This window comes from Peromyscus californicus, unplaced genomic scaffold (assembly GCF_007827085.1).
Source record: "Peromyscus californicus insignis strain IS unplaced genomic scaffold, ASM782708v3 Scaffold_14__1_contigs__length_90479793_seg_2, whole genome shotgun sequence".
Lineage (NCBI taxonomy): Eukaryota > Metazoa > Chordata > Mammalia > Rodentia > Cricetidae > Peromyscus > Peromyscus californicus.
Genome location: NW_026294436.1, coordinates 40,597,832 through 40,618,230, shown reverse-complemented (window position 1 = coordinate 40,618,230; position 20,399 = coordinate 40,597,832). Strand labels below are relative to the sequence as shown.

Here is a 20,399-nt window from a genome sequence, read left to right as displayed (position 1 = left end):
AAGTATGGGCAGGACAGCCAAACTAAGAAAGGGAAGAGAAGGGTGGAGTCAGACAGAGTCACCCAAGAAACAGGATGCTGGAGGACCAGTAAGCCACGGACCACATGGCAATAAATAGGTTAATAGGAATGGGTTAATTTAAATGTAATAATAAGCCTGAGCCACCGGCCAAGCATTTATAATATAAGCCTCTGAGTGATTATTTGGAAGTGACTGTGGGACAGAGAAACTCCGTTTACATATGGAGTTTCAACATGTGGCTGAAATTTCCACATAAAACCTAAAAAAGCTTAAAAGAAGGTTCTCAACACACAAAAACAGAGCCAGATGCAACTTCCTAGTCTCACAGTCTCATGCCAGCCAGATGCAGAAGAAGCAAGATGAGAATGTTGTATTGAGAAAAGATACAAAGCCATGTGGATAAACATAGGTAAGAATTATAGGTTAATTTAAGTGTAAGAGCTAGTAATCAGCCTGAGCTACCAACCAGGTATTTATAAGTAATATTAAGCCTCTAAGTGGCTATTCAGGGATTGGCAGGCAGGAGAGAATGGTTTATTGACAGAATATACTCTATTTGCTTGTATCTCCTAGGCCTACTACTACTGTGCCATCATAGAAGATGTGATACTGCGCTTTGCTTGGACTATCCAAATCTCTATTACTGCTACGAATTTTCAGCCTCATGTTGGAGACATCATTGCTACTGTCTTTGCCCCCCTTGAGGTTTTCCGGTAAGCAAACCATTGAACAATCTATCAAGGATTCTTTTAAAAGATGCCTGGTACTGGGCCAGCAAGCTGACTCAGCAGGTAAGGCACTTACCACTACCATGTCCGATAATCTGAGTTTAGTCCTGGGACTCAGATGGTAGAAGATACTTGTCCTTGACCTCCACACATGAGCTATGGCATTCGTGCCCACACAAATACAAAGAAGATAATTAAATGTAATAAAAAATTTTATTTGGGCATGGGGTGGTACAAACCTTTAATCCAAGCACTCAGGAGGCATAGGCAGGCATATCCTTATGAGTTCGAGGCCAGCTTGGTTTACATAGAGAGTTCTAGACCAGACAGAGATACATATGAGACTCTGTCTCAAAAATAATAATAATTATTATTATTATTATAAAATCACAAAAAGATAGGTTTAAAAATAGCAGACATTTAGAAATGAACCAAAACATGTTTGTCTCTTTTCCACTGTGAAAGAGAACTAACAGGCACAGGGTGGAAAGGAAGGTTTCAGAGAGACTTGAGTCCATGGCAGGGGTGGCATGGCAGGGTATGGTGACATAGCCCATGACAGAGGCTGGTCCATCACAGTGGACCAGGAACCAGAAGACGGAGGCCAGAACTAGGGGCAAGTCTACATTTCAAAGATCCCAAGTGCCCTTCTCTGGCCAGGCCCCACCTCCTACATGTTCCACAGCCTTCAAAGTAATACTGGAAAGACTCAACGCATGAGCCTTTGGGGACATTGTAATGTCTAGTGCCCTGGAGTCAGAGTTAAAATTGTAACAAAAATGTTACACTATTTCTAGTAGACTGGAATTGAAAGTGATAGCAAAAAGAAAGTGAAAATGCAACTACAAAGCCACTGGAAACATAACCATAAATGTATGTATCAGAAAAGTAGAAAGCTTAAGAAATCAGAAAAAAATTAAAACTGCAAATCTAACCCAAAAGATGGAAATGCATAGATTAGAAATTACCCAAACAGAAACTGTGCAGTGGAGAATATTAACAAAAAGTAACAATTGATGAAGTGGTACATAAGACTACTCCAGGGAGAGCGGGAGGAAGAAGACGTCTGTCAGAAACCATAAAGAAGGCTGGGGTGTGGTTCAGAGGCAAAGTTTGACCAAAGTGCACAAAGCTCTGCATCCCCTCCCTGGCCCAGGAGGGAAGTTCTGAAGGTTTTTAAAGAGACTGTAAGTACCATTAGATGAAAGAGTCAAATTCCTCAAAAAAAAAAAAGAAAGAAAGAAAAGAAAAAGAAAAATCTAGGAAATTTGTTTTTTGAAGGCATCAAAATTTAAATCAATATCAGAATATTTTTTTGTAAAGAAAATGCCAGACCCAGAAATTCTTCCGAATAGTTGAAGTCAACTTTTTACTGTGTGTGTGTGTGTTTTTTTTTACAAAGCACTCCAAAGGAGAGGGACAAAAAAGGAACAAGAGCCCAGCATGACAGTCATCTGAAACCTCCAAGGATATTCCCAGAAAGACCCTGTGCTACCACTATGTTGTCTCACAGCATAGTTACAGAAATCCTGAACACAGTATTAGCTAGTGAGTCCACTAAAAAGGTTAATACTTCAAAATTCAGGATCATTCTGTGAATTGAGGTTTAATATTTGTCTCAGTTACTCTGCTGTTACTGTGAAGAGACACCATGGCCGGTGCAGCTTATAAAAGGAAGCCTTTAATCGGAGCCTTACTTAGTTTCAGAGGGTCAGTGTAAGATCAGCCTGGCAGGAAGCATGGCAGCGGGCAGGCATGGTGCAGAAGCAGTAGCTAAGAGCTCTATCTTGATCTGGAGGCAGCAGGCAGAGGCATTAAGACTGGTTCTGCCCATGGGCTTTTGAAGCCTCAAAGCCCATCTATCTCAGTGACACACCATCTCTAACAAAGCCATTCCTCCTAATCCTTCTTAAACAGTTCCACTAAGGACCAAGCATTCAAATATATGAGCCTATGGGGGCCTTTCTTATTCAGACTACCACAGTGTTCAAAAACTAACTCGTGTCATTTAACTCAATAGCAGAATAAGGGAGGAGTCTGTTACATTGAGAAAGGCCATTGTTAACAATACCTGGTTGAGCAAAGGGGTATGTATCTATAGTAGCAGCTGTTTTGAAGTCTGTGGCAGGAAAACTGTTGGAGGTCAGGCTAGGCAACATAGTGAAAGCCTATATCAAAACCAAACAAAAATTTCAACAACTTAAAAATCGATACTTGTTCCTGAAAAAAAAAATAGGAAAAAGATATAAGATCATAAAGCACTCTAAGCTCTCCGTTGTGGTTAAGCTGAGCCCATGTCTGCTGTCCCCAGTTATGTTTACCACCATAATGCTGCAAGTGGTGGGTAGTAAAATGAGGAGGGTTATACAGGACTTACACCATATCATTTTAATAATGCCAAATACATTCAAACATCCAGAAGTCAATCTAATGAGAGATTGGTATATGTGTGAAAATTGACAAGCCATTTCTATAGTGGCATGTGTGTGTGTGTGTGTGTGTGTGTGTGTGTGTGTGTGTGTGTGTGTGTGTGTTTCAGATAGAGTATCACTAAGTTACCCAGGCTGGCTTCCAGTTCACTATGCAGCCAAGGTTGACCTTGGTCCTGCTGCCTCCCTCCCAAGTGCTGGGTTTACAGGTATATGCCAACCATGCCTGGCAGTTCTATAATTTATATAGAAACACAAAGACTAACCAAGACTATTTCAAAAAGAGCAAGGTTAGAGTAGTAATCTAAGTTGCAGACTGGTCATATAAATAGAGAACAAGCCAGCACACCATGTTAGTAAGAGGTAGACAACAGGCGCCACTGGAACGGATTGGGGCATCCAGAGACAGAGCCACATATGTTGTGACACCACCTGTTGACAAAGTTAGCTGCGTAACAGGGAAGCGAGAACATTAAACATGAGTCAGCTGACTGTCTATAGAGAAGAAAATGAATCCTGACTCCTCTCACATTCAGTATACAGAATCAATTACAGGGCGGTCACAGAGCTAAATAAGAGCAGCAGATAAGCTCTCTAGAAGCTGGTAGAGAGCACTAGAGGTGGCTTTCAGTGTAGTAATGTATTTCATATTTCAAGATAACAGTTAGGCAAACGTATTTTTGTATACTGGCCAAGCTATATACTAACATGCAAACTTTGAGGTATATGTGATGTGCTTGTTTTTTTTTTTTGTTGTTGTTGTTGTTTTGTTTTGTTTTCCTATAAAGGAAACATTTAATTGGGGTGGCTCACTTACAGTTTCAGAGGTTCAGTCCATTATCATCATGATGGGAGCATGGTAGCATGATGCATATGTGGGGCTGGATTAGTAGCTGAGAGTCCTACATCTTGCAGGCAACAGGAAGGAGATTGTGACACTGAGTGAAGTTTAAGGAAAAACCTCAAAGCCCATCTCCACAGTGATACACTTCCTCCAACAAGGCCACACCTATTTTAACAAAGCCACACCTCTCAATAGTGCCACTCCCTTTGGAGGGCATTCTATTTCAGATCATCACATTTCACTCCCTGGCCCCGATGTGCTTGTTTTTAATTGCATATTTATAATTATCTTGTATGTATATGTGTGTAGATGCATGTGTGTCATCGTACACATGTGGAAGTCAGAGGACAGCTTGTAGAAATTGGCTCTTTCCCTCCGGTGAGCTCCACTGACTGCACTCAGGTCCTTGGGCTTGGCAGCAGGCACCTGAGCCATCTCACTGACCTATGTTTAATTTTTTTTAAGTAACCTTAGATAAATACGTGACAGTTGGACTGACAGATAACTCCTCAACAGTAACAGTGAAAGTCAGAAATCACTAAAATTATGTCTTAAATGTGCTGGGGGAAAAGTGAAAGCCTCCCTCCCTTTAACTCTTCAACCGTGAAGATAGCTTGTACAAATGAGAAGATAAAAAGATACTTTTAGATAAGTGTATAGTATCCCTGTGAGCCAGGATGGACAAACATAGCCTGATAAATAAGATAGGATTGGAAACAAAGCTAATCCTGAAAGGCAAAGGAGGGCTCTGGAAAGAGTGTGCTCATTTGTGGATGCCATTGATCTCTGGACCACTGCCCCCTTTTCATTTCCCTAAACATCTGTGTCTGAGGCCCAAACACTCCATAGTAACCACCCTCTGCACTTGGCTGTCTCTGCTCTCATTTCTCTCTGTTCTTCCTTTCAACCCATGTATTGTTCCCAACACTGAAATGGGGCCACTTTTTAAAACTATTATGTACTTATGCATGCGCATGTGAGCGCAAACATGCCATTGTCACTGTGAGTGTAGAGAACAGAATAAAACTCAGTAGTCAGTTCTCTCCTGCCACCTTATAGGAGCCCAGGATCAAACTCAGTTTATCAGGCCTGTACTCAAGCACCTCTACCTGCTGAGCCATCTCACTGACCCTCAAATCAATCTGTGAGTTGGAGGCCAGCCTGGTCTACAGAGCGAGATCCAGGACAGGCACCAAAACTACACAGAGAAACCCTGTCTTGAAAACAAAACAAAAAAAAAAAACCAAAAACAAAAAAGCAGACAGATATGGGGTTAAACTTGAGAGACCAGAGGAATAGGACAAGCCACAGCCAACCTCACCTACCAACCCTCAGCCTCCAGAGAGACCTACTTCCTATATACCCATATCTGTATGTCTTTCTGTTCTGCCATCTCACTTCCTCTCTCTACATCACCTCCTGTCTGTCTGTACAGACCTCCAGACCTCCATGGTTAGTGCTGGGATTAAAAGCGTGTATCACCATGCCTGGCTCTGTTCCCAGTGTGGCCTTGAACTCACAGAGATCCGCATGGATCTCTGCCTCCTGAATGCTAGGGTTAAAGGAGTGTGCTACCATTGCCTGACTTGGCCGGCTTTTTCCTCTGATCCTCAGATAACTTTTATTGGGGTACACAGATAAAATACCACCACAAGGTACTCTGTGGTACCAGTTATACTTCTGTCACTGTCCCTCAGCATTCACAGCCTGGGTGACATTCCAGTGTTAACCCATTCCTGGTGACAGAGAAGCATAGGCAGAGAAACTAACTCACCCATCATCTTTATAGCTAGTAAGTGGTGGAGCCATGATTAGAATCTAGACAGTCTGTTCCAGAGCTGAAGCTCCTGGATTGTGCTGTTTTGAAAACTCTTGCCTTCAGTTCTCTGTATTTATCTTTTATCTCCCAACAAAGCACTATCTTCACTTAGCTCCTCAGAAACTATGATCTCCTCTCTCGTAGCTTTTCTTCTCAACTCCTCCACTGATTTTTCTTCCTCTTTCTGACCTATAAGTGTTGGGATGATGCTCTGCACATGTCTCTTCCACTTATATTATTCCTAAAGGCCATGATTTGAAATAGTGTCCTTATGCTATCTCCAGCCCCACACTCTTGATCTCCAGGTTCACTGTGTCCATCTACCTACTGAATTCTCCACTTGGGTCTCTAATGACTGGGTAGCTCTAGCCTAACAGGAAGAAATCTGGTTCTTTGGTTCCAATAAATGATGTCACCCTTCACTCAGACCACTAGGCAGTCCTGCCAGCTTCCTCTTCTTAGTAGATCTCTAGTCTTGCTCCCCGTCACCATCCACTTTCCTGGACTTCTAACTGGTCTCCATGTATTCTTCTCTCCCTAGTCCAGTCATTCTTCTATCCGTAGAGTAATCATTTAGAACAAATCATGTTGGTCTCCTCAGACCCCTCACTGTGAAACCTGGGCTCTTCCCAGGGGTGTATATGGCCCTCTGGGGATGGGTCCTCTTCTGAATCTCCATCTTATTTCCTGCTATTTTAACCACAGTTTTCCATGCTGGCCCCACAGACCTTGCTTCTATTCCAATACCCCAAAAGTGTTTTCTTAGTCTACTTTTTTTTATCCTGTTCCCCCAGCTAAGATACTTGTCTTCCTGAGTTTCCTATGACTTGTCTCTTTGTATCATTCAGACTTCTCCTGGATGTCATCTATCTGTCAGTCAGTTTCCCTAACCAGTCTTATGGCAGGGTGCTCTGTGTTTCTTTTCTGCTCGACAGTCTGCAGAACACCTAACAGCTTTCTTTACTCACCTGTCTTCACTACCGGAATAAGGGCAGAGACTATATTTGTGTCGGTCAATGTCATTTAAGCATTCAGTAAATACTTACTGGACAAAGAGAAAGATTATATTCCAGAAGACAATCTTTGTGACTTTCCCCCAATCTCACACCGTCTTTCCCTTTACTTATTGTGTGGGTATGCACAGGAGGAGAGGGGTGGTACATGTGAGGTCAGGGTCATTCCTCAGATGCCTTCCACCTTTTGTTTGAGACGGGGTCTCTCAGCAGCCTGGAACTTCACCGCGTAGGCTGGGCTGCCTTTACTGGTCCAGTATAGACCCACCTGTCTCCGCTTCCCATCCTGTCATTGCTGTAACTCGGAATGCACACCACTGTGCCTGGCTTTTTACATGGGTTCTGAGTTTCCATACTCATATCCTCATGCTTTTGAGGCAAGTTTTTTGGGTTTTTTTGTTTGTTTGTTTGTTTTTTGGTTTTTTGTTTGTTTGTTTGTTTGTTTGTTGAGACAGGGTTTCTCTGTGTAGCTTTGCGCCTTTCCTGGATCTCGCTTTGTAGACCAGGCTGGCCTTGAACTCACAGAGATCCGCCTGCCTCTGCCTCCCGGGTGCTGGGATTAAAGGTGTGCGCCACCACCACCTGGCTTGGGGCAAGTTCTTTACTACTGAATCGTCATCTCCCTAGCCCTCTCTTTGGTTTTAATAGTCTAGTCCATAATAATTGTTTTGTTTTGTTCTTGGTGAGTAGGAACCTGAGTCTCCTGGAAGTTGACAGACAGTAATATTTTCAGATCTTAACTTGAATGTGTGTACCCCCATTTTCTTAGGCGATTCGTATGGAACTTCTTCCGCCTGGAGAATGAGCATCTAAATAACTGTGGTGAATTCCGTGCCGTGCGGGACATCTCTGTGGCCCCCCTGAATGCAGATGATCAGACACTCCTTGAGCAGATGATGGACCAGGATGATGGGGTGCGAAACCGCCAGAAGAATCGGTCATGGAAGTACAACCAGAGCATATCCCTGCGCCGGCCTCGCCTCGCGTCCCAGTATGTATAGACTCCTCTTCTGAGTAGAGTACTTTTTTTGGTCCTTAACACCGGGTAACACTAGCTAGCTAAGAAGCTCCTAGATGAACCAGGTGATGTTGCTGATACTCAGCCATGCTTTCTCTCCAGACAGTAGGAGTCACAAACCACTCCATGATCAACTTCTGGAATGTCTTCATGAGTACATCAGATAAATGTCAGAGTATTACCTACTAACTGGCAATATAAAAGAACATAGGAAACAATTTGTTGGAAAATGATTTACTTGATTCTTGAATATGGCGTGCTTTGTATACTGAAAACCTTCAAGTTAGTTTAGAAAGCCTATCATTTGCGTAACCTTGACCAAATTCTTGAATTTCTCTGTTACCACTCTTCTGTACATTGGAATGTGTATAGTTCAAAGGGAGATTAAGAAGAGTAAATTTGCCAGGCATGGTGGTACATGCCTGTAATTCCAGCACTTGAGAGGCAGAAGCAGATGGATCTCTGTGAATTCAAGGCCAGCCTCATTTACAAAGTGAGTTCCAGGACAGCCAGGGCTACACATAGAAACCCTGTCTTGGACAAAAAAAGAAGAGGAGGAGTAAATTCATTATTTGTGAAACTTACCCAGTATCCTCACAGAAAGAACCCAGCAAGAAGACGCTAAGACGCTATCTTATTAAATACATACACTAGGATTCTTATTGGTCATTTACCCTGTGTTTCTAAAATGAATAGTAGGCATAGAACATCTGGTGACTCATTGAGATTTAGAGAACAGACTGCAGAGTAGACTGGAATAAAGAGACTGAAGTTGACCAGTTTTCTGAAGATAAGGGAGTGTCTGGGTAAGACCACGGTGGAAATGAAGGGTGGAAAGGAAAAGCACGTGTCCAGAACAGCAGTGAGAAAATAGAGTTGGGTGTGCGCCCCTGAGTGGTCCAAGACTGGCCGGGCATTCAGACGGTGGAAGCAGGAGGATCAGTTGATGCTTATCCTTGGCTTCATAGCAAGCTCAAGGCCAGCCTGGTCTACACTAGACCTTGTCTCAAAAACAAAGAAACCAATAGCCCAAGACTGAAAGCTGCAGGAAAGAAACATGTTCTTTCAAGGAGTGCTGTGAAAGGAGATTTGAATGACACTACAGTGTGGTGGGAAGTATGGGATAGTAAAGACCCAGATCTGGGTCTTAAAGTCCGACTAAAGAGCATAAAGGGAGGGAGCTGAAGGGGCTGTAGCCCACTGAGCACGGGAAGTAGAGTAAGTCCTGCCAAGCTTTAGTTAGAGATCTGGGAAGCAAGAGTAGAGAAGAGAAAAGGCAGAAAGCAAGGCAAGAGGAAGGGTAAAGCGGCCGAAGTCAACAAGGAAATCACCAGAAGAGCATGGGATCAGCCAGGCGTGCGGCTGTCAAAGGGGGGGCGGGAAACGGGGTGGGGGGTGCTGACTGGGTAAGAGAGGGGCCTCGCCGGGCTGAAGAAAAGAAAATGCTGGTGGGCAAAGCTCCTCACTGTGAAGGTCTCAGAGCCACCAGCAGAGGGCAGTCTAAACACACGTTCTGTTTCAGAAGTGAGGCTCTTTGGCACCAGATTATGTTCATTTCAGGTGTGTAACGGGAAACTAGATGGCAACCAGAGGACGATAATTAGAGGACCAGGTTTTTGCTCCACAAAGTGCAGGGATTTAGAGTGAGACCTGAGTCTATGAGTTCTGATGTACAATTCATGGAGCCATAGCACATTCCTCATCTTCTGAATGTCGCTTCCCCGTCTGCCTCGTGGGAATAAAAGTCTCCTTTCACAGACACTACCTTCACACTTGGGGCTAACGAGTTGGAGGACATTTTTGTCTTACTTAATCCCACTTTGATAGAGTACAAGCATCTCCGCACAGAGTCCTCAGTAACTGATGGTTTTGTGCCGCTCGGCAATCCACAGTGCTGACGGTGTAACTGAGGCGCCTGCAGTATCATTGGGTAGTCAGTGCTCAAATCTGGTCTTGTTTTTGAGTGCTCCTCTGATGCTTAAAGATGACCCACTGTGGTTCCTGCTGCTTCACTTCTACAGTAGATAGTTCCTGTTTGGGATGCGTGCTTGATGGTGGTAAGGGTGGACGTACACCAGCACTGTATGTGATCAGTTACATGTCCCTTTCCTCTGATTACCCTAGATCCAAGGCTCGAGACACTAAGGTATTGATAGAAGACACAGATGACGAAGCTAACACTTGAATTCTCTGAAGTCTAGATTAACATCCTTGGTTTCCTACTCTACAATTCTTCCCTTGACCAACGCAACCTCCAGCACCTTTTTCCAGCTGAGAACAGGAGAAAACAGAACACGTTCCCGGGCTCTTCAGATCGGGTCCTATGGACTCCGAGCAAGCTCACTGTGTTTCTTTCCTTTTCTTCTGGTTTAATCTTCATTTTTCTATTTTTAAAACAAATACTTCATTTTGCCAATCAGAGGATGTTTTAAGGAACAAAAACCTAATACTTATGGATTGTTTACAATCACAAAGACACAGATGCCCATCAGGATGAAGAACAGGCATTGGAAGGAGGCCTCTGATGGACGGCATGGACATAACTCAGCTTCTGCCTGGCCCGGTTTTGACTGTTGGAAACCGGACACTGGTTTTTAAATTTTCTGTCAGTTTCTGTGGAGAGTTCTTTCCCTTCCTCCCTAGCCAGCGTAGAGGCACTGGCAGCACCCTCCTCCACGAAGCTTTTTAATTTGACGTGGGTTTTCTCATTTGGGGAGGGGTTCGGGTAGTGGGGAATACGATGTATTCGTTACCTGTGGTCTTCTCATTATTTATGAACCTTAACCATAAACCTGTGAAGGGAGCAGGAGAAACTAAGGTCAGATTGCATTTGGGGGGTCGAGCCCACATACCTCTTACAGGAAACAACTTGTACCAGTTTGACTTTTCCTTTTTCGTTTTAACTTTAAGCCAAAGTTTTATTGCTAAATTTTAAGTTGCTGCTCTAGAGTCCCGATCGTCCCTGTCAGGACCCGGCATCCCACTTGCTTCCAGCTGGTAGACATTCAGAGAAGAGGTTCTGATAGTTGTGTCTTTAGACCTGGTCCAGGATCCATTCTCCCATATTCCAGACACAGCAATGAGGTTCTGCCATGTGCTTCTGCATGTAAGAGAAGTGTAGTCTGAGTCTCACGGGCTGAATGGAAAGACAGGCCTATTTCAGACTCTTCACGCCTTTATTAAATATTTCCCTGTCTGGTCTCATTTACTTTAGCCAGAATTTGATCAAATTCAAAGTCTTTTGTGGGGACTGTACTTTTGAGCATGTAGAACAAATCCTTCTTCCTTCAAATTGCATTGACAAAGACTGTGGCAGCCATTTTTTAAGCCCAGCAGTATTAAAAGGTGAATGTTGGATTTTATGACCTCCCACTATAGAAACCTGTTTTTAAATTTGGGACCTCTAAACCTGACCATACTTTTAAAACTATATTTCTTAGAAACGTCAGGCTATAAATACCCATTTTTACTTCTTTATCTCCTTCCGTCTTCCTAAATTCTCTAGAGAAACCTAAAAACATACAACATTTGACATACTTGAAAATGGCCAGTATCAAATTTAGTGTTCTTCAGTACTAGGGGTATAGACCATTGGGAGTAGTGATTGCCTAGCAATCTTAAGACCTTGGGTTTTCTCTCCGTCATGGGGGCGGGGGACCATTATTTAATAAAATTAATAAAAATACCAGGAAAAAGTCAAGTCTGCATTAATGCCCCTTCCCTTCAGATCTAGATGAAAGTCCCACATAGGAGAGTCATCAGGGTCCATGCACTTACGCCCTTTTCCCATTAACTTTAGACAGAGAAACAGTGCATAGGAAGATGACTTTTTTAAACACTTGCTTTGTTTTAAAATCGTGGCTCCTGCCCTTGAACTCCCCTCTTGTCATTAGCCCACCTGTGGACCATAACCTTTACTCATTAAAGTTACTGCACTACTAAAATTCTGCCAGTTAACTCCTCAACTTCCCTTTAGAGTTTTTCATTTTTATTCTGACAAGGTTCCAATTTTTTTTCCTTCTGAATTGAGATTTTAACACATACACACCTTTGAACGCGCACACGGTGTTGTAGGTTCTGTTGCTTTTTGTGTTTTGCCAAGCATGTCCCTTGCCCCAAAACTAAAGAACAAACATTTATTTTAAAAATACAAGCTATAAACAAATTATATACTTTACAATAATCAGTGGTAACAATTTAGAGACCCTTGTAAATTAAAGGTTGCATTATTTCTATTTAGAAATTTTTTTCCTGACTATTCTGGGTTTTTGTACTTTAAAGCAGGTGGTAGATTTCACTGGTCTCTGAGGTAACAGCAACAATTATTAAGAATATATAGGAGAGTCCAGTGACCAGTCATTTTGTGTGCAAATAAAATCAGTGGTCCTGTGTCTCCAGAGCCATATGATTGTCAGCTGCTTTCTCTGTTAATGAGTCCGTATGGCGACATACACAAACTCACAGTTGACTTCTGCTATTCCGACTCCTTGATGTTTTGACGTCAGCTAACATATGGCCAGTTTGCACTTTCTCCACCTGTTAGAATCAGTATTAGTTCTTTCATAAATAATGCAGTGATAGAGAGTATTCCTTTTCTGATGTGTGTCCTGTTAACTACTCAAAAGTAAGGCTTCCATGCTATCCAGCTTACCACAGCAGATGCCCTGGTACTTACTAATATACTCCAACTTCATCTCCCCCTAACTCTAAAGAAATTACTTCATCCAAAGAATTTGGGAACCTAAGTATGCATTTCAGTTTTTCCTTTGAAAAAGGGCAATGTGCATTTTTCTCCTCAATTTCATCTGCCCTAGGCACTGTGAACACTGTGTCCTGCTAATGTTCAATTAAGTAACCCTGTACCCTGAAACTCCTGATGGAAATCTTAGAAGTGAATCCATACCACCCTTAATTTTAGTTTTATTTGAAAAGGACTCAATTTTAATAGCGCTTAAAATACTCCCAAAAGGAATGAAATCGAGAATAAAGTCTTTTCTTTTATACTATGTAGAAAGCAATGGAGTACAAAGAGCCATTAGAGGTGTGTTCTTAACAAATGAATGCCATGACAGTGGATCACTGATGTCCTCCTCATACAAAACAATGGCGTTGATCAGAAATGGAGTCATCTGCTAGTTTGGTTTAAAAGTCATGCATGTCATGTGGGCTTTGTGTCTCCAGCACCCTATTATTAGACTCCTGAGACAAATTGCTTAACGTTACATTCAGGGGACACTGTGGTTCCCTAGTTTCTGAACAGATGAACCTAAAAGGTAAGAGTAGAACTGAGTCATACAGAAGCACATTAGCAGTGAATTGGAGGGTAACAAAAGAATTTTGGAGATGACAGAGAGGACTTGGGCCTTGGCAGCAGGAACAGGGCACTAGGTAACTCAAGTGACCTTTCCATCCCACTGTGCCTCCACTTCCTGTCACTTTGCATCATTTAAGAATAGTTCCTTATACCCAAATTTGATTTTCCAAGCAGTAACTACAGAGATTGCTTATTCTAAGAAAAAGAATTTAGAAATAACACTATCTATGACATTATATTAAGCCCCTGGGATTCAGAACTGAAGTGATTACACTATTTCGTAAATATGTTTTAGGTTGTCATTCTAAACTACTTTAATAAAATTTGCCTCCCTCTAAATAGATATGTCTTACTGTAAACAAAATGCTCTGGTGTCTAAAATTAAGATACTTCTTAGACTAAAAGTTGATCATGTTGAATCTTGATCTCCCTCGACTACAGAAACCAGACTTTTCTCTAGTCTAATAAACCAGTGTCGTTACTGACCAGGTGAAAATAGAAATTCAGATTGGATTTTGAAAATGGTAATCTGCTTTTTTCTCCTTGGTCTAATTGGTTTTTGCTGGTCATTCACCTAAACATGGGTTTCTGAATTTCTGATTTCAGTTATGATATTAAATCTTAAAACTCCCAATCTGCCTATTCCAGGTTTATACATTGTCAGAACACGTGGTTATGTGGGATAGAGCTGATTATATCGTAACTCCAGTTTGTGGTATGTAGTGTGACAGACCAGCCTCCCTCCTAGCCAGCACGAACCACACTCGACTCAATAAATAGTAGCAAAAAAGCAAAAGCCTCTCATTGGATTCAAAAGAGCTGAAGTTAGCACAAACGATTGCCTGATGGAGAAGAGGTGCTGATGGGCGTGACCCCGAGGCCTTTCTCACGTGAACTTTTACAACCTACACTGAGTTGCCCCCTAGAAACAACCTTCAGAATATATTTTCTTACGGTGGATGAGGAAGTGAAGGGGACACATGGCGTTTTCCCCGAAGTGGGGAGAATCGTATCAATTTGCAACTGAATATGTTTCCTTGTAGCAAACCTTCGGTTTATTTTATTAAACCAGTGCCAGCTTCAGTTTTTTTGTATGGTGCCATCCACCTACGGAGGGAGGACAATCAGATGACCTGTTGTTTGCCTTGGATTCAGTGTCTGTTGATTGAGTCTCACCTTGTGTACTTTCGAACTTCATTTCTACTTGACTATCCATGTGACCACCACAAATCAGAGGGCAGCCGGCAGCACTGTTGGACGGATGTGGACTTGTGAGAAAGGGCGGGCGGGCAGGCAGGCAGGCGGGGTCTTGCCTCACTGTCTCCAACGCTGTCCCTGAAGTTCTTGCCTGCACTTCTCCCGTCATCCTTAGCAGCACTGGTGTGCTGTGGATAGGGAGAAGGAGTGTTTGTGACACTGTTACTGTTTTGAACTGTTAAGGTAAAATGTAAACCACTCCTGTTTCAGTCGCAAAAAGAGCAGAACCCGTGAAGCTTGTTACATTGTGAAGATTCATTTTGTGCGGTTTCTGGGTTAGCACAGACACTTGTATCAATGAAGAATAGGAGGGAAATAGGGTGAAATTTGTTATTTTTCTTTCAAACCCTCTCCCTCTACTGTGTTACACACACACACACACACACACACACACACACACACACACACACACACACACTCACACACCCCGTGTTGGTCAGATGACGCTGTCCTGTGACTTCCTGAGCTGTAGTTGTCAAGAGTAACTCTGGATTGTGATTAGTCCTCTGTGGGTGACTCTCGCCCCATCTGCCCCCTGCTTTCTTTCCTACTCTCCACTCTGGTGAATGGAAAAGGTGACGTCAAAGAATCAGTGCTTGCTTGGACTCACGTTGTATCTGTGACTATGCTATTAGCTGTCTCCTTTTTCCTTCCTATATGGGTAGCATTCTTATGACCTGTGGAGTTCCCTTCTGGATAAGTAGATTAAATGCACAATGTGGTACTGTTCTATAGTTTCTAGATGGTGTAAAAAGCAAAAAGTTAATGTGCTTACGTGTTTTTAAAAGAAAAGAAGTGATTGGTTACAAAACTCTGGCCTTTTTCATTATTACAAGCTCTGTTTTCCAACAGTTTGCTGACGTGTCACTGGTGAGTGCTTTGTGTCACTGTGTGCCTTTCTCTCTGGGTGTCTTGGATTCCTGATCATTATTCCCCTTAGTACTAATATGTATGTGGGCCTAACACAAACAGCTTACAATGGTGAATTAGAAAAACATAACTTACTAAATTCAAAAGCAATTAAAAATTAATTTAATTTCACATATCAGCCACGAATTCCCCCGTCCTCCCTCCTCCCAACCCCCAGCCCTCCCCCCAAGTCCATCCCCCATCCCACTTCCTCCAAGGCAAGGTCTCCCCTGGGGAGTCAGCCCAGCCTGATAGATTCAGCTGAGGCAGGTCCAGTCTCCTCCCTTCACCCAGGCTGAGCAAAGTGTCTCAGCATAGGCCCCAGGCTCCAAAAAGCTGGCTCATGCACTAAGGACAGGTCCCGGTCCCACTGCCTAGGGGCCTCCCAAACAGTTCAAGCTAATCAACTGTCCCACTTACCCAGAGGACCTGGTCCAGTTCCATGGGGGCTCCTCAGCCATTGGTTCACAGTTCATGCGTTTCCACTAATTTGGCTATTTGTCCCTGTGCTTTTTCCAATCATGGTCTCAATATCTCTCGCTCATACAATCCCTGGGGGGGAGGGGGGAAGAACCAACTCCTGCCAACTGTCTTCTGAAGTCTACAGGTGCACATGCATGTGTATGCACACACTGAAATAAATAAATGTAATTTTTAATGTTTAAAGTGCATTGAAGATGAATCAGAACCCTATGAATCATGAATCCTCTAAATGTAACATTGTGGAAAGAAGATAAGAAGCCACGCTGGAGAAAGACATGAGCCTCATCATAGCGGTCATGTGTTTGTTTGTTTGGTTTTTTTTGACATGGAGGCACTAAATGTAGCAAAATACAAAGAAAGGTGAGGAGTTGGGGAGCAGCAGTTGTCATACTTGACATAAGCTATTGTCTACAGAGGGCCAAAACCCTTGGGAATTCTTTCTAACACTGGCAATATTTTATAAGAAATAAACTATTTCTTTAATAAAAAGCAGATCAATAAAGAAATAAAAATTCATTACAATAAAAAAAGCAATTAAGAAAAAAGCCAGGCATCATGGGCTATGCCTATAATCCCCAGCACTCAGGAGGCTGAGGCAGGGAATTGCTATGAGTTTGAGGCAGGCCCTGGCTACATAATGAGTTCCAGCATTTATGTGCCTGTGGCCTCTGTGCTTGCCAAATACACAGCACTGCAGTTACATGTGAACCAGTGGGCAATTTTCATTTTCATTAGGACCCAGAGCAGATAAATCTGTAATCCTAAATAATTCCGCGAGCCCAGTCGTTCTTTTTCCCATTGCAGACACATCCAAAATCCTTGGACTTTCAATTGCCTGCATCTTTTTCTGTTTTTGTTTTTGTTTTTTTTTTTAATTAAACCTTTTTCAAAGGTTGTGAGAATAACAGTCAATTTATCCTTTCTGACTCATTTTCCAGCTTCCCACTTTTCCTCCTAAAGGCATTGTATAATTCTTATATTTTTAAAGATTTACACATGTTTATTGAGTCCCTTCCATGTGCTCAGTCGACATTACTTGGCTTTCACTGAAGTTGGTTTCGTTAATTTTATGAACCGGAGAGGGTAAAAGTTACTTTTATGAAACCATTGGCAACATAAGCCAGACTCCTGGATATCTGCAACCCAGAATAAACTGGATTTTCTCTACCAATTCACAGGGGTACTTCACCCTGTCCTGGACAATCAGTAAAAGCTATTGTGGATACTTTTCATCCCTTAAGAAACAAAGTGTGGGACAGAACAGGATGGCAGGCAAGATGCTCCAATTAATCACTATCTCCCTACAGACACTGAAAGCTCCTGTACCAAAACCACTGCACTCTCGATGGCGGCTGAGGATGTCCAGTGAGAGACCACAGTGGCTGGTTTTAGCAGGACAATGAAAAACAGGACAAACCATGCCCTTGCTACCACACCCCTCTTCTGCTTCAGGCTGCCTAGCAGAGGCATTGCCCACTTACTGAGGGGAGCCCTCCTTAGTTAATTCCCATTAAATCTAGGCCTTAGACTTGAAACCCAGTACCAGGCTTTCCATGGTAAAATCCCGGGATAACATGACTTACTGTAAGCAAGGGAATGCCTCCACAACCCTCCTCCAGCGTCAGGCTGCTCAGCCATTATCAGGCGCCCACAGGTTTTAAAACTGCTGATAGCAGAAAGCGAGCTGTACCCTAGTAGGATAGATCCGTGTCGGTTTGCATCACTGCCAACTGATGTGGGCTCTGATGCCACTCCCCAAACGGCACAGGTCTCCAGGTCATGGAACTAGTTTGTAACCAAGCCCGGAGAAGCGCAAGACATCGCTTTGGAACTCTGCTGGCAAAAGAAACCCCATTCCCAGGCCTGCCTGTACACAGAGCCTTAGGAAGAGCTTTAGTGCCAAGACAGTACATATCCTCCAGTGTGCTGGCCCAACACTGCAGCTAGCATCGCCTGTGGCTGGTTGCAGGCATCTTGAAGCACAAGTCCCCAGCAATAAGCAGGCCATAGCTGTGTGGCTCTTGGTCCTACCTGAGTGTTGTGTTGGTCTTCACGGACTGTTTGCTCGGATTACATTTGGCATTAATAGTGGCCACAGGTATGACGTAGGAATTGGGGTTGGTTCATCTTTGGGGAGTCTGCCTATAGTTGCACAGAATCCCGCAATGCCTGACCACGTCGTGGTAACTACGGGAAAAGTATGCAGGCCTACTCCAACACCAGGGGGAAGTTTGAGGAGACAGATTGCTGTTGCTAAATAATCTCCTGATTCTTTCTCAGCAGTATGTCCGGGATAAATCGGCATAGACTACCCTCTATATTGAAGCAATCTGTGCCCTAACAACAGACTCCTTGCAAATCAGGACCTAGGCATCAACCAGCCAGTAATTCAGGAAAGACATGCACAAACAAAGCCGGATGAAGAACAGTAGAATAAATGCCTAGTAAATACCTACTCCTTCGGTGTGCAGATGACCTCAGGAGGAGCTTGAAGAAAGCATGACTTCACCTCAGAAAATCCAGAAATGACGTGAGACTAACCAGTAAAGGGGAAGATGAGCATGTATAGCCCCTGAGTAAGGATACTCAGTGAGCTAAAGAAAACAAATCTTTCAATACTCAGAGAATGGAACCACAGATGGAAGCCACCTTTAAAAACAAGGGATTTGAGGAAATTCAAAACAATAGAAAGAAGCCATAACAGGGAAGATTAAATAGAAGAGAGACTCCAAGCTTAAAAATGGTTACGTAAAAATATATAGTTGGGAGAGAAGAAAGAGTAATGGAGGAAGTTTACAGGAACTTTGTGACAGCGCTAAGAGAAAATATTTGGGTTGCTGAGAGAAGAAGAGGTATAGAAAGCTTATTGAAAGAAGTAACACAAAAATCCTGAGCCTAGAAAAGGGCACGTCTAGGTAAAGGCAAGTCATGGTCACTCGTCAATTTAACCCCCTGACTCTCTAGTCCCAGGAAGGCTACTGTGTCCAGGAAAGCTTTCATTTAGTAAGACAGGAGAAACAGACATCCCCAGACCAACGAAGCTGAGCGTTCAGCAAGACCTGTGCTGTAAGAAACGTTAGCCAGACAAGGTGGCCAGCCCCCATGATCTCAGCATCTGAGAAGCTATGGAGGAGCTGTAAGTGAGGACAGCCTAGCCTACACAGAATTAAGAGCCAGCCTGGGCTACAGAGTGAGACTCTGTCTCAAAGTGGTAGAAAAGATGCCAATGAATATGAAAGCCATGGGAAGGTGTGAACTTGCTGGTGTGACTATACACACATGTTCAGAATGTGCCAGTGTTCTAAACATTGCATAAACCATACCTTTAGCATCAATACTAAAAAGAAAATTAAAAAATACTAATGGCAAAGAGGCAATATAGGAAGATGTAAACATTCGAAATTCAGGGAGGAATGGAGCTTATGTGTGTATTTTGTGCGTCCATCTTTACGGTAATGTTAAATTTTTATCTCAAAAAGGTGATATTATTTACATATGTTTTGTGGTAAGGACATAGTAAGAAGAAACCTGTAGGAGACAAGCCAAATATAATACTAAATCAGAACACACTACTAGAGCAAATTACTTAACCACTCTAGGAGACAAAGCAAGCAAATGTGAAGTGGGTATCAGTGGGGAAGAGAGAGACTCCAACACAGAAGAGGTGAACACCCCCACTTTCAGCAATGGGCCAGTCGTACAGACACCAAGTCAACAAGTGTCAGAGTAAAACTGTACCCCAGGCCAAATGGATCATACAGACACCTATAGAACATCTGCCAACAACTGCAGGCTGTATGTCAGCGCATGGAACACACACTGGAGCACAGAACATCGTCTAGAGTCGATCAGGAGAAAGAGATGCAGGTCTAACTCTGCATAGCAAGAGATCTACAGTAGATCGGGAGAACGTGATGCGGGATCTAACTCTGCATAGCAAGAGATCTACAGTAGATCAGGAGAACGTGATGCGGGATCTAACTCTGCATAGCAAGAGATCTACAGTAGATCAGGAGAACGTGATGCAGGATCAAACTCTCTATCCGTAGCAGGAGGAAAGGTCTTCGGTTGGAACTGCAGGTTGCTCACGCAGGTTGCAGTGCAAACAGGTTGGGGTTGAAACAGCAAGGTGAAGGCAGAAGGTGGATGAGAGGGCTTGTAGCTGGGTATGAGAGGATGTGGCTACACAGATGAAGGAACAGAGCTCTGCAGTGATGGTAAGCCAGCTGCCCTCCACTGTGACGCCCGTGAGGTACATAAGTAAGGCATCAACATCCTCTCTCCCTTCTTTAAAAATTTAATTGCATTTTATGTGAATGAGTGTTTTGTCTGTGTGTATACATGGGCACCATGTATGTGCCAGGTGCCCACAGAGGTCAGCAGAGGACATTGGATCCCCTGGAACTGGAGTTACAAATGGTTGTGAACTGCCATGTGGGTGCTGGGTCCTCTGCAGTAGCAACAAGTGTTCTTAGTCACTGAGCTGTCCCTCCAGCCCCTGTTTTCACACACTCTTGCTTCTAATGCAACTAGTTGTAACAGATCAAATTGTAAATCACTTCCA

At 43.1% G+C, this 20,399-nt stretch overlaps 1 protein-coding gene across 1 annotated transcript in view; it reads left to right on the top strand.

Annotated features, from left to right (window-relative positions):
• Window positions 1–15,297, top strand: part of Xpr1 (xenotropic and polytropic retrovirus receptor 1) — a 161,518-nt gene extending 146,221 nt beyond the window's left edge. The window contains exons 13-15 of the mRNA XM_052737242.1: window positions 595–734; window positions 7,624–7,845; window positions 9,997–15,297. Coding sequence (XP_052593202.1) covers window positions 595–734; window positions 7,624–7,845; window positions 9,997–10,057 — 423 coding nt within the window. The 3' untranslated portion in view covers window positions 10,058–15,297. The remainder of the gene's footprint in view (window positions 1–594; window positions 735–7,623; window positions 7,846–9,996) is intronic.
• The last annotated feature ends 5,102 nt before the right edge of the window (window positions 15,298–20,399 follow it).